Source organism: Furipterus horrens, unplaced genomic scaffold, assembly GCF_987537825.1.
Source record: "Furipterus horrens unplaced genomic scaffold, mFurHor1.1.pri manual_scaffold_7, whole genome shotgun sequence".
NCBI classification, from domain to species: domain Eukaryota; kingdom Metazoa; phylum Chordata; class Mammalia; order Chiroptera; family Furipteridae; genus Furipterus; species Furipterus horrens.
Window position 1 is genome coordinate 130,295,961 of NW_028327177.1, and position 15,020 is coordinate 130,310,980.

General features: G+C 40.6%; 1 protein-coding gene and 1 long non-coding RNA gene across 4 annotated transcripts in view; both read left to right on the plus strand.

Moving 5' to 3' along the window:
- Positions 1–15,020, plus strand: part of LOC150005227 (uncharacterized) — a 392,161-nt gene that overhangs the window by 34,878 nt on the left and 342,263 nt on the right. The gene's annotated exons all lie outside the window — the stretch shown is intronic.
- Positions 12,197–15,020, plus strand: part of CNOT10 (CCR4-NOT transcription complex subunit 10) — a 51,717-nt gene continuing 48,893 nt past the window's right edge. For 2 of the 3 annotated variants that reach the window (XM_090284431.1, XM_090284432.1), the window contains exon 1: positions 12,198–12,388. In XM_090284431.1, the coding sequence (XP_090140557.1) occupies positions 12,367–12,388 (22 nt within the window). In that variant the 5' untranslated portion in view covers positions 12,198–12,366. Of the gene's footprint in view, positions 12,389–15,020 lie in introns of all 3 variants that reach the window. The other variant, XM_090284433.1, reaches the window with a different exon arrangement.

Genomic DNA, 15,020 nt, shown 5'->3' on the forward strand with positions numbered 1-15,020 from the left:
CCTCATATGTGCTCTCTACTAGAGACTCACTTCAGATCAAAAGACACACAGACTGAAAGTAAAGGTATAGAAAAATTTATTTCATAAAAATGGAAAAGAAAAAAAGCTGGAGTAGCAATACTTATAGCAAACAAAACAGACTTTAAAATAAAGGCTATAACAAGAGACAAAGGGCCCAGCAATTCCACTGCTGAGTATCCAAAGAAACCCAAAACATTACATTGAAAAGACATATGTATTCCTATGTTCATTGCAGCATTATTTACGATAGTCAAAATATGAAAGCAACCCAAGTGTCCACCAATAGATGAATGAATAAAGAAGTGGTGCATATATACAATGGGATATAACACAGCCATTAAAAAAAAGAAGAAGAAAATCTTGCCATCTGCAACACCCTGGACGGACCCAGAGGGTATTGTGCTGAGCGAAGTAATTCAGACAGAGAACGACAGATGCAATATGAGTTCACTTATATATGGAATCTTAAAAACAAATTCAACCAACAAGCAGAACAGAAAGACTCATAGATATAGGAAACATTTTGATGGTTGCCAGGCTGTTGGGGGGGGGGGGCCGTTAAGGGAGGGATAAAAAAGGTGAAGGGATTTAGAAGTACAAATTGGTAGTTACAGAATAGTCATAGAGATGAAAAGTACAGCACAGGGAATATAGTCAATATTGTAATAACTATGAATGGTGTCAGATGGGTATCTGTAACTGATATAAATGCCTAAACTAATACAATATTGTACATCAACTGTAACTGAAAAAATTAAAAATTATTTTTAAAAAGTAAAAATAAATAAAAACATTGTCATTGCAAACACCTCAGCCCAGTTAAGACTGCTCAATAATAATGATGATAATGACAAACATTGCAGCATTCTCACGGGTGCCAACCCCATGTCAAGTGCTTCACGTGTATTATCTCTTTAATCTTCTAAACAATTAGTTGGATTTTATTATTACCACGACTCTTCCCATTTTTCAGATGAGGAAGCAGGCTTAGAAAGGGGAAGTTAAGGTCATAAATAGGCAGGAAGTGGTGATGCTGGGAGCCCCAGTCAATGGAGCCCCAATCAGTTGCTCCTGTAGCATTTTATTCTATGTCCAGAATGTCTCCTGAGTCACTAGCTTCATTATAAATCTGCACGCACCATCACCAGGACTACAATAAAAGGAAGTTAAATGATGGGCTTAATAAGGACATTGAAAACATTATTTTATGTTTCCAAAGTTGTACTTTTTCCAATCTGTGCCTAAGTGGGAAGGAAGAAATAGTGTTAACCTCTTCATTAGTCTATCCTCCCCCACCAGGCTGATTCAGCCCAATAAACTGGGTAGATATAATTATACTGAACAATTGTGTGTTTACTTCTATGTCTAGACACAAAGCTTACATGTGAAAACAAAAGAGGACAGAAAGGAGAAAGCAGCTGCTGTTTTTTAATTCTTTGTGTCAAACTTTTCTCAGCCTGAATGCCTCTCCTGTGATTAGGAGATGTATATTCAGAGTATCAGGACTTTTTAATTTTTATTTATTTATTTATTTATATTTTTACTTATTGATTTTAGAGGGGGCGGGGAGAGAGAAGGAAAAAGAGAAAGAAACATTTATTTCTTGATCCACTTATTTATGCATTCATTGGTTGATTTTTGTATGTGCCTTGACCAGGAATCGAACCCACAACCTTAGCATATCAGGTTGATGCTGTAACCAACTGAACCGCTTGAGCCAGAGCTCAGGACTTTTAACTTTTTGTAGAGGAATCAGTATTAACTTAGAAGTAAGACAATAATATATTTAAACAGCTTCTAGTCTGAGTAGGAACAAGTCATTTTAAACCATAGAAAACTGAGAAAATCATGAAAAAATGCTGAAACTAGTGAGTGAAAATTTTCAATGAGGAATATACTACATAGTCTCAGAGTATCAGCCTCCACAAGTTACATATTAATTGTAAAGGGGAAAATAGTAACTTGCCAGTGGCAAGACCTGCAGACACCAAGTTTAGCAAGTGATCCCAGTTAACATCACCAATATTGGGACAAACTGACATCAAGGAAACTGGTATCGGGTGCCTCCTAAAATGATGCATTGAGATAGATATATCATCTCTGCCCCAAAGTGCTTAATCTGAATCTAATCATGAAGAAACTTCAAATAACTCAGATAGAGGGACACTTGACAAAATAACTGATCTGTATTTTTCAAAGTTGTAAAAGAAAGACTGAAGAACTGTTTCCAGAGTGAAATACAATTGAGTGGCTTTAAGTATATTCACAGTTGTTCAGCCATCACCACTATATGATTCTAGGGTATTTTAATTGCCCCTAAAAGAACCCCCCATATCATTAGCAGTCACGCCCCATTCCCCTCCCCCCAGCCCCTGGCAACAACTGATCTTTCTGTATCTATACATTTGCCTATTCATGAGTCTCAGTACTTAGTTACTAAATATAAGGTTGCTATGTCTTACTAACTAATGTGATTGTCAGTCCTCCCTCCACTTTCTCTACTTGAAAACCCTCTATATCTTATAATACTCTGCTAGGGCAACAACCTTCACAGAGTGGCCGGTGTACAGTACAGAGGCTTTGACACATACTGCTTTGAATCAAGAATTGCACAGACATGAAATAAAGCCAACTGCCATGACAGAAAATCAGATAGCAAGCCTTGTCAGTTTGCAAGTGCACTGGGACAAGATGTAGGGAGAGTTGGGTCGGAGTTCCTAGCATTTGCTCCAGTTGAACAAGATCCAGCTGCATAGGGGTTTAAGGAAAAGGATTTGTGGTCATATTGTTCTTCTGTCCATCTTTCTACTAGATGAAATGGCAAAAGCAGAAGGCATACTCCCAGCTGGCAAAGTTCTGAGACTAGACCAGCTGGACTGAGGAGGAGACACATGACACTGGCATTTTCCTTGTCAGATCAGACATTCTCAAAGACAGCTGTCTTAACTTGCCCACCCTAAATATAGTATGATTTGTGTAGGGTGCCACCTAGTGGTGAGTGGTAGATTTATGTTTTCAATTTAAGGGTAATAATCTGTACAAGCAGCAAAAAGGTCTGAACTGGTGCTGTCCAATACATCTGTAGTGCGAGCCACATATGTGAAAAGTGTGTAGAACCAGGGAGGCTTAGTATGATGAGGTCTTGAGACAGGTGGTAGCAGTGGCTGTGGAAACAGGTGGGAGAGGCATTTTCCGAGTAGGGATGGTGAAAGACGATCCTAGGTTTTGACCCTAGATGCCTGCAGCTAAGCCATTCATCTGGTCTAAGGGTCTGTTGGATGATCCACAGACTCCGGGACGCTGAGCCTTGTTCTAGGTCCCCAGTTTTGAGTTCAGGAGCGTTTTGGACCAGGCTGGATTGACCTGAGGTGGAGGAGGGTGATAAATGAAGACTGTTCATGCCAAGGGTACTGGAATGGTGCCCCATAGTACTATTGTATTGTTTAACCCTAGGTTGGTTGGAGTCACTGGCCCAGCACATGTCCAGGCTGATATATACACACAGAGGGCTGGGTCTAGGAAGAACAGTTGAGCTTCCTGAGGGCCTAATGTGACCCAGTTTACCTAGATGTTTCCATCTGCAACTCACCCCGACCACCAGCACATACACACGTATGGGGATTTTTTTTTAGGTTCTGAAGCTAGCATTTTACTCTCTCCCAAAGAACCCTGCTAATCAATGTGCTGTTTTCTGACTCTGCTCATTTCCTTCTGGTTCCCATAGGTATGTAAAACCTGTTTGATTTACCCATGAGGGTAACTGGGCTTGGCTTCCCTTCAAGTGGAGCCAGCTGTGACATTTATCAATGTAGCCGACAAGCAGTGGGTTAGGAAATGAGGCTCCCAGAGAATTTCTGTGTGCCTCCAGCACATCAGCCTCCTCTCTGTTGGAACAGGTTCAGAGACCTTTTTAAATATCACCGATAGTGCAGGGACATTTAAAACAGTTGTTTACCCTCACCTCTTAATTTGCAATGGCCCAGAAGTCATAAATACAAAAAGAACTTGAACAATTCACAATTGAAATTATAGGTACAGAGCTGCCTACCAAAGTCAGAGTTCCCAAAGGAAGCTGGGCTAGAATAAGAGTCAGCAGGTTCTGGAAAGAAATATGACCACAAGAGTGAAACCCTGTTTAATTTACCTAAAGAGTGTCTGCATTTGGCTTTTCTTCCATCAACACCTTCTACTCATGTATGTCTGCACAGTTGTCACACAATGGAAGAGATGTTACATGTATAATGATGCTGATTATAACACTGTTTGAAATAGCAAAAATTGGAAAATATCTCAATGATCATTGTGGAGGATTGGATATATAAACAGAGACACATCCATACCATGGAATACTCGGTAATCATTAAGGAAAAGATAGAGGTAGAGAAAACAACAACAAAAGGACTAAATAGGTGACAAATAATGGCTTTCAAAACATTGGACATTAGGTGATAGACAAGTTATCTGTATGGAACTCTTTATTTATTTATTTATTTATTTTATTTTATTTTTAGAGAGAGGGGAAAGGAGAAAGAGAGGGAAAGAAATATCACTGTGTGGTTGCCTCTCACTTGCACCCCCAACTGGGGACCTGACGTGCAACCTAGTTATGTGCCCTGACTGGGAATCGAACCAGCGACACTTGGCTCGCAGGCCGATGATCAATCCACTAAGCCAAAGCAGCCAGGTGTGTGGAACTCTTGAATATGGCCTATACGCCCGGGCACAGTCTGGATCCTCCCTGCCTCCTGGACCTTATTCTCTTATTCTCTCTGCTAGAGCCACACTGAATGTGTGTTCATCCCTGACACTCATGATGATCCCTCTTACCACAGGGCCTTTGCACCTGCTCTTCCCTTTACCTGCTAACTTCTACCCATCCTTCAGATCTCAGCTTCCAGAGGTTCTCTGACCACCTGACTAGGTTACATCCCCCAAATATGCACTCTCAGAACAATATTTTTCTGGTTCTTCTACCTCTTACTTGCCATAATATATTCCAATGTATACACAAATATATGACTCTTTTGATCATGTCTATAGCTTCATTGGTTTATACGTAGACAGGGTCTATGTGCCTTTTCATTCTCTATCAATACCTAGCACAATATATCCCAGAATTATTTGTTAAATGTGTCCATCAGTGAATACAATTCATATTTGGGGTGATTTTCAAAATATTTAACAACTAACGTGGCATGGGCACTCACATTCAGTACTGGAGTCAGCTGTAAACAACCCACATGACCATAAGTGTGAACACCAACTATACAGAGTCTGTCCAGAAAAAGTCCAACCATTGTTACTATAATAAGAACCATTTTGCAACATTGATGTAAACTGACAGCCAAGGAGAGTGGACCGGAATGTGCATGTGTGAAACAATAATGACTTCACTGTACTAGTCAGTGGGGGCTATAGACGTCATTGAGTGAGCATGCGTACTGTGTGGCTGTCACATTCAAAATGACTGAGCAAGTAGTGCAATGAATCTGCACCAAATTTTGCATTAAGCTTGAACATTCCTCCGAGGGAACTATTCAGATGATTCAGAAGGCTGTAACTATGGGCAAGTAAGTGGTAATTGGCCGCTTCATTACAATAATGTGCCCGCCCATGCATCATGTCTCATGCAGTTTTTCTGTGAAACATCAAATCACCCAGGTGACTCAGCCCCCCTACAGCCCAGACTTGGTGCACTGCGACTTCTGGATTTTCCCAAAACTAAAATCACCTTTGAAAGGGAAGAGATTTCAGATTGTTGATAAGGTTCAGGAAAATACAACAGGGCAGCTGATGGCAATTAGAACTGTGTGAAGTCCCAAGGTGCCTACTTTGAAGGGGACTGAGACATCATTATCTTATGTACAATGTTTCTTGTATCTTGTATCTTCTTCAATAAATGTCTCTATTTTTCCTATTACATCGCTGGATACTTTCTGGACAGATCTGTCTATCAGTCGACTATGTTATAATACCAAAGGTTCTAACAAACTTAGTACTTTCATCCTGACCTATTACAGGATTACATGGGCATATAAATAATGAAATAATAAATTTAAGTTACACGTGGAAAAGTCAAATTAGATCTATTTACTTAATTTAATTTAGACCCTAAATCACTTAGGATTAATTTCAGCTGCATGTGATAGAAAGATCCAAATTAATGGGTAAACCTTGCTTGTGACAAGGTTTTATTGTTACACGTACACACAAGTGCAGTCTGGAATTGGTATAGAGCGTCTGAGACATCAGGAACACAGGTTCTTTAAGCTTTCCAGTCCTCCATTCTTAGGACTCTTGTCTTCATGGTCTAAAATGGCTGTTGGAGTTCCAGCCATCACATTCACATTCCAGGCAGCAGGATGGAGGACTGGGTGAAAAGAGAGACAAGACAGCATGACTTATACATTGGGGGAAAAATAGGCAACAGATACTGCATGCGATAGCAACTAGATGTCAGCTTTTTAAAAAAGGCTTTAAAAGGAGCCATTTGTTTTGTGTCTCAGCCTATACCTAGTGGTGCTATTGGCTCGAAATGACTGGGAACACTCGCCATTTCCCCTGTGTGGAGGCTGGACCAGCCCTTGTAGTTGTTACGATTGCAACAGGCACCTCCGCAACAACTATCAAAGTAAGAAAGATTTATTACTCACAGATTCTGGGTCACACCTGGGTCACATGGTAAAGTCACAGGAAAGAAAGAGAAAGAGAACACAGACCTTGGGTTCTGCCTTTATTGAGGTCAACAAAGGGGTGCCTAGGGTTTTGTGGGTTCACTCTTTATTGGTGAATTTAACACAGAGTGGTAATTAAAGCATGTGAATGGAGAAACAGCGTCATTCAAACACTAGCAAACTGAACTCAGCAACATAAAAATTATGCGCCATGACCAAGCGAGATTTATCATAGGAATGTAATTTGGTTTAACATCTGAAAAGCAATTCTGTAATGAATCATATCAATAAAATGAAAAAAAAAAAGTACCAAGCGATCATCTTAATAGACACAGAAAAGCATTTGACAAAATTCAACACCTCATTATGAAAAATACAGTCAACAAAGTGGAAATAGAAGAGAATTTCTTAATCTTAATAAAGAACAACTACAAAAAGAAAACATAACTAACATAATGTTTAAAGGTGCAAGGCTGGATGTTTGCCCTGGCTGGTGTGGCTCAGTGGATTGAGCACCAGCCTGCAAATTGAAAGGCTGTCAGTTCGATTCCTGGTAAGGGCACATGCCTGGGTTGTGGGCTGGGTCCCCAGTCAGGGGCGTGTAAAAGGCAACTGATTGATGTTTCTCTCATACATTGATACGGCAAATCGAACCAGTGACTTCACCGTTCACAGGCTAGCCCTCAATCCACTGAGCCACACCAGTCACCAGCCAGGGCTAAATAAATAAAACCTCTTTTTTTTTTTTTAAAGGCTGGATGTTTTTCCCCTAAGATCAGGAATAAGACACGGATGTCCACCATTGCTATTTCTATTCAAAATCGTACTGGAAGTTCTAGCCAGAGAAATTAGGTGAGAAAAAAAAAAGACATCCAGATTGGACAGGAGAAAGTAAATCTATTTCTATTCACATATGATATGATCTTGAATATAGAAAATCCTAAGGAATTAGGATTAGGTTATTAGGTTATTAGAACTAATAACCAGTTCATCAAGATTGCAGGATATAAACTCAGTTTAAAAAAATCAATTATATTACTATATACTTGTAATGAACAATCTGAAATAACATCTACTGATATGTGCTACAACATGGATGAACCTTGAAAATATGCTAAGTGAAAAAATCCAGTCACAAGAGGTACTGGATTCTCTTTATATGAGATATTCAAAATAGGCAAATCCTCAAATGGTCAATTTGAGGCAGAAAGCAGATTAGCGATTGTCAGGGGCTGGAGGTTAGGAGTAACGGGAAATGACTGGTAACGGGTACAGGGTTTCTTTTGGGTGTGATGCAAATGTCCCAGATTTAGGAGTGATGGTTGCACAACTTTGTGAATATACTAAAAGTCATCGAACTGTACACTTTAAATGAGTGAATTGTATGGTATATGAATTATATCTCAATATATCTAATTTTTTTAAAGAAGCAAGGATAAGCAAAGAAGCTGATGAACATGAGAATATATCTAAAACACATATACTACAACAACAACAGATAAATTAGAGGATTAACAGCATGGAAGAATTATAATAATGGATAATCATTGGGTTTGTGTGCTCCACAGACACACATGGAATAATTTTAATTTCAAAAAGATGAAGAACATCAGTTGATTAAAACATATTGAATATATAAAAAGTCATGAGTTCAGAATAAATTTTTAGAAAGGAAATAGTCTTGGGGATTGCTGGAACATCAAACTTATTCCTCTGAAAATGGATAATTACAGGGAAAGAACTAAACATTCATTCTGCCTTTCTGATATAAACTGAATTTCAGTGTAACTGAATACCTCTGTGGATAAGAGAAATTTTCAGTACAGAAGAATTCTGTCTAGGGCTAGAAATAAGGTAAAGGCAAGTGGATCCTAGGGTATAAAATGTAAGAAGGCACTCAGCACAAGTGCCCAAATTAAAAATTTTTTTCAATTATTAGTGAAATAACTGATCAGGCATTGGTCATTAATGCTTCTAAAACCACTAGGAGAAAGGCTGAGAGAAAATGTATAAAATCAGGCTATCACTAACTGAACTGAAGGATCAGTCTTAAGGCAACTAGCATTATGCACCTTCTGATGTGAATGGAGATGGTAGAAGTAGGGAGAAAGCACCACTGAAGAAGAATTCACAGAAAAAAAAAATTTTTTTAAATCATAACATAATCAGGCCTTTAGAACTGACCTGGAAATATTGAGCTCAAAGGATGAAGTCCACAAGAAAGCAATATAACAGATCCCAAAGGGGGGATCGTATATTGGACCCTAATTTCATCAAGTAAATGAAAGAAATAATAAAATGGGAGGGGGCTGTTCTAGATTAAGAGAAACATAAGACTTATAAGAAACACAAGAGACATAATAATCAAAATGATCTTGTTTGATCCTGATTCTAAACAGAAATTACAAAAAAAAAATTTGTGCAATAAAGGAAATTTGAGTATGGCTTGGTAATTGAATATTAGGGAAATATTTTACATTTTGTTAGATGTGATAATGGCATTGTGGTTATGCAAGAAAATATTTGGATTTTTCTTTCTGAGTTGCATACTGAAGTATTTAGAAGCGAATGATATGATGCCTGGGATTTGCTTTAAAATACTCCAGCAACAAAACATAACAAGGAGGAAAGGGTAGAGGAAACGAGTATATGGTAAAATGAAGGGGGGGATGGACACGTGGAGTTTGTTATACTTTCTACTTTTGAGTATGTTTGGGAAGTTTTACAATAAAGTCCCCCCCAAGTATGGATACACCGTTATTCTAGAGAAACTCTTTTAAGTAAGTGCGACTGTTCAAGAGTGAGCTCTGCAGCCATGTTTGTAAAATGAAAATTGAAAAAGCCTTTAATATCTGTTGAGGAAAGAAGAGATAAATAAATTGAGGCAATGTAATAAGAGGTTGTCCTGTCAGCAGCAATTCTCCATTCCTCCAGGTCAATAAATCCGGAAACCCAGACAGAAGTTTCTGTGGATGCATCATGATGAAGCCAAGGCATGGGTTGGAATCTCCTTTCGTTTGCCAGTAATTGCAATGGTGGGCAGGCAACCAATTTCACCAAAGAGAACTAAGGGGAAATTTTGGTGAGAGGCTTCTAGGAAAGATTCACCATATTTCACTAATTCTAAAACACAATCCTGCCCTGACTGGTGTGGCTCAGTGGGTTGAATGCCAGCCTGCAAACCGAAAGGTCACCTCTTTGCTTCCTGGTCAGGGCACATGCCTGGGTTTCAGGATGGGTCCCTGGTGTAAGAGGCAGCCAATTGATGTTTCTCTTGCAGGTTGATGTTTCTCTGCCTCTGTTTCTCTCTCCCTTCCTGTCTCTCTAAGCATAAATAAATAAAATCTTATATTATTAGAATATGCCATTAAAAAATAAAATATAAAATAAAATAAAACACAATCCTTTCATCTCTGAAATTGGCAGGCTTCTCACGATCCATAGCATTTCACAATCACTGTCTGTCAGATGGCTGTTGTGGTGAATTGCAATATTTGTCATTCCCTATGTGTGTGTGAACTTGATCTGAAAACCTACAGTTTGTGACATCTTCTGGTAAGATCTAGAAAGTGCCAGAATTAAAACCTGCAGAATGGGCCTTCTTGAGACAACAGTGGCACACCATGTGAGGACACACTATACTGCCAGTGGTCCTGAAGTCTCAAATACTGTAGGCATTAATTATCTCGCTGATGAGAAATCTGCAGGTAGACTATTCCATTGTTGGATCAGTGACTCAACAATGTCAGGATGCAGTTTGACATCCCTGGGATTTTTTTGTCTTCCTTTCATGGCCCCAAGGCAATTGCCACAGGTTTGAGCATCATGCCCTTGCCTGACCATATCCAAAGCTGGAATGAGGGATGGAGAGGGGACAAAGATAATGCCTTTGCAGCAACGTGAACAGACCTTGAGAGTATTATGCTAAGTGAAATATGTCAGAGAAATACAAGTACTATATAATCTCACTTATATAAGGAATTTTTTTAAAAAAAGATTTTGTTATTTACTTTTAGAGAGGGGAAAGAAGTGAGAAAGAGAGCGAGAGAAACATGAGAGAAATACATCGATCTGTTGCCTCTCTCTGTTGTCTCTTGCTTGCCCCCAACTAGAAACCTGGCCTGCAGCCCAGGCATGTGCCCTGACTGAGAATCCAACCAGCAACCTTTCGATTCACAGGCTCAGGCCTCTGAGCCACACCAGTCAGGGCTATGTGTGGAATCTTAAAAAAAACAAACAAAAACTCCTAGATAACAGAACAGGTTAGTGGTTGCCGGTTACCTGTTGCCAGAAGTGGAGGTGAGGGGTGAGGAAGCAAAATGGATGAAGGGAGTCAAAAGGTACAAACTAATTATAAAATAAACAAGTCAGAGGATATAATGTACAATATGATGACTATACTGCATACTTGAAAGTTGCTGAGTGAGAAAATCTTAAAAGTTTTCATATTAAGAAAAAATTTTGGAACGGTCTAGTCAAGGAACTAGTATAAATGACCCACGGAAAAGGACAATGGGGTGGAGCTTGACTGTGGGAGAAGGGGTGGGCAGGGTGGGGTGGGAGCAATGGGGGGAAAATGGGACAACTGTAATAGAAAAACAAATTTAAAAAAAAGAAAAACATTTGCTCGTCACAAGAAAATTATTATTTGTAACTACAATATGTATGGTGAAGGATGTTAACTAGACTTATTGTGGTGATCATTTTACAATAAAAATATAGAATTATGTTGTACACCTGAGACTAACATGTTGTACGTCAATTACACCTCAATAAAGAAAGTGACACATTAAAAGAAAAAAAAGAATAGCCTAAGGAGACATGACAAGTATATGTAATGTGGTATCCCATTCCTAGAATAGAAAGGCAACTTGTAGGAAGATGGCGAAATCCGGACAAAAAACAAAAAAGTGTTTTTAGTTAACAGTAAAGTACCAATCAAGGTCGTTTCTTGGATGTGACGGATATACCAAAGTAATTTAGTAATTAAGATGTTCACAACAGGGCAAACTAGGTGAGGAGTATAAAGGAATTCTATGTATCCTCTTTGCAACTTTTCTGTAAGTCTAAAACAATTCTAAAGTGTTTTTTTTTTAAACGGGAACCAAAACAGCGCTTTCTTACAGAGTCTCGGGAAATCAATGAAAAAGTAAGACAAAGTGCAAGGCTCAATGCTTAGCACATAAACGTCAGGGATGGTTATAATGATTTAAACGGTAGGCTAGAGCTCTGACACGTATTTTAACCTGAAGCAGCAAAAAGCAGCCGCGCGCAGGCCCCTCCCACCCTGCCCAGCACAAGCTCAGAGGCGCGCGCGCTCAGACGCCCCGGGAGGTGGGGACGCCAGCGTGGGGCGGGGCCAGCCGCGGTTCCCACGCCGGCCAACGCCCCCGGAAGTAGCGTTGTCCGGGACTCCGCGGGGCGGAGGCAATATATGGCAGGATGCAGTGTTGTCTCCTGGGCGGAGATACCGCTGCTGTTGCTAGACTACGCGAACTAGGTTTCGTCACTTCCTCAGCCCGCGGTCTGCCCACTACCCAGGCCGGAACTCAGAGGCCTGGACTCTGGGTGAGCACAGAGTTGTCCTCAGAATTCCGGGACTGCGGCTAGCCAGGCAGCTGGAGTTGAGGCCACGACACCTGCAGGGAAGAACTCAAGCCGAGGCGGGAAGATGGCTGCAGACAAGCCTGCGGGTGAGGCGCCCGCGCCCTGGGCACTGAGATGGCAGGAACACGCGGGGGTGGGCAGATCCTGCCCGAGGACGCGACTTTAATTTGGGCGTGCATTTCTGTTCCCCTTCCCCTCTCTCTGCTGGCACTGATTGTGATCTTTGGGCCCCAGGTGCAGGTGATTTTACCCAAGTGCAGCTTGAAGTCGCTGCGGACCGTCTTTGCCCTCCCCAACCCCCCACCTCCGTCCAGAATATCTCTGTCTAAAAAAGCCTAAATTTATTTAGCCGCTTCATAGGCTTTTCGACTTGCCAATAGGGGAGGCAGAGCAAGGAAAATTCACCCTGGAGCACACAGCTGCTTCACTGACCTCTGGGTCAGGCTAACACTCACCGTACTGTTTTGGCCGCATCAACCTGCCTCTGGTCAGATTGATTTAAACTGTGTTTAAACCACTGTTTAAATAGACTTGAAATTATAGTGTGCCACTCTGGCCTGTGCTTTCTAACATCTTGCATTTAGAACCTATTTCCCCCTAGTTCCTTGCCTTGTGATTGATTAATCTCAATTTTGTTTATGAATTACTGCTCCATTCCTAGAATATTTCCCATTTGGGAATATGAAATTCTTTCCTGCCTACCTCCGGGACAGTGTGGCAGCATGTGTTACCAGTGAGAAAGTAATGATCTCTGTGGCATCCAGGTTTTGTTGGAAGAAACTTAAGTGAGAAGAGTTAGAGGTGGTCTGCCCTTAGACTTTACAGTGAAATTAATTTTAAAAAGAAAGGAAAAGAAAAGCTCAACATGCTGTGGGTTTTAGTAGGTCCTGATCTTAATAGCCGACAGATAAACTTGATTTGAAGTAAATGAGCCCATCCTGGTACAAGCCTCTAGTGAGGTGATATTTGAGCAGACAGCTGAATGAAATGAAGGTGTGAGAGAAATAGAGATGAGTGGATGGGGAGAATGTTTCAGGGAGGGAATAAGCATGACCTCTCCAAGGCTGGACCAAGGGGACTGACATCTTTCTTCTTAATTTAGGACAGTGTCTCTGTTTCCCAGTTTTACCATACCTGATAACCCATACCATTGCACTTCCTGGAATGACCTTTTAGGCGTAAAGTTCATCTAGTTTTCAAGTCCTATCACAGTCACAAAGCATTCTTCAACTTGCTCATTGATTCTTTCACAAAGCTTGAGTGCCAGATAGATTCTGAAGAAGTGGATATGACATACTCCCTGCCTTTGAGGACCTATTACTCAGTCTGCTAGAGACAGACCTGTTATAGTAGCACTCCCATTTGTGAAGAGCTATGTAATGCATACAGTAGAAGAATATGTTCCTAAATGATTAGAAGGCTGTTTCTTTGATTGGTTTAAGTTTATAGGAAACTTCCTACTTTTATAATAAGGTTGGATTTGTGTTAAGTAATAAATGAGTGTTTAGTGTGGCGCCCCTGAATTTCTCTATTCCTCCCCTCCATCCCCATTCCAGCTGCTGTGGTTCTGGCCTTTATCTCTTAATGCGATATGTTTCACATTAAGCAGCCTCTTGACTGATGTTTGTCTCTTCCTATCCAGTCCATTCTTCTCACTGCTGCCTTTTTACTTTATTCCTAAAACATTAATTGGGTCATATCATTCCCCTACCCCTAAACTTTTAAGACTGTACCATCTTTTGTGCATCAAAACCTCGCTAGCAATGTCATTTGTGAGGCTCTTCACAAACTATTTTCAGCTGATTTGTTTATATCAGCACATCTAGCTCTTCACACCCAAAATGACTTTTGGAAAGCATTGTGTTCTTTTGAGTGATAATACCCTGCTTTCTCTTCTCTATCTGGTGCACACCCTCCTCATTCAAAATCTAGTTTATATGCTGTGCATCTCTGGGCTCCTGAGCCCAGGGCCCTTTTCATGGAGGCTCTTGTGTGCCTGTTCTTCATCATATAAGAAAAGAATTGATAAGATTTAGAAAGATTTACGAATGTAAGTGACCTGATCTCACTGGCTGTGGTAGAGGGTGGATTCAAGTGAAACAAGACTGGACCCCCCCCAACCCCCAGAGACTAGCCAAGACCAGTTAATGTGACATTAGCTTATTCAGTTTATACTCACCAATAGCCTGCTCTGTGAGGCACTGCAAAGTCTTTGTTCTCATGGAGCTTATAATGTAGCATGAAAGGCAGATACATGTTGAAACAAAATAATTATGACTTCAAGTTGTGATAGATATTGTGAAGAAAAGAAAAAGGAGTAAGAGGATGGAGGATAACTGAGAACAAGTTTCTCCTTTGAATATATTGGTTAGAGGTGACATCTGAACAAAGACCTTAAAGGTAAAGAGCCAGCCCTGTGGGGAAAGAACGATCCAGGTAGGAGGAGCAACAAAGGGGGAATGTCCCAAGGACAGCAAGAAGACCCCTGGAGGAAAGACAACTGTCCGAGTGAGCTGTGCTCTCTCTCCAGCAGCTAGAACAATGGCTGGCATATAGGAAGCGCTTGATACATAGTATAGCGTGGTGAGCAAAGGCAGCATGGCAAGAGGTGGAGTCAGAGGGGTTGCAGGGGTGGCTTCTGCCAGGCCTTGTAGGCCATGGGAAAAAACTGAACTCATTCTAATGGGAAGCCACTGGGAGATTTCAGCAAGGGCTTGA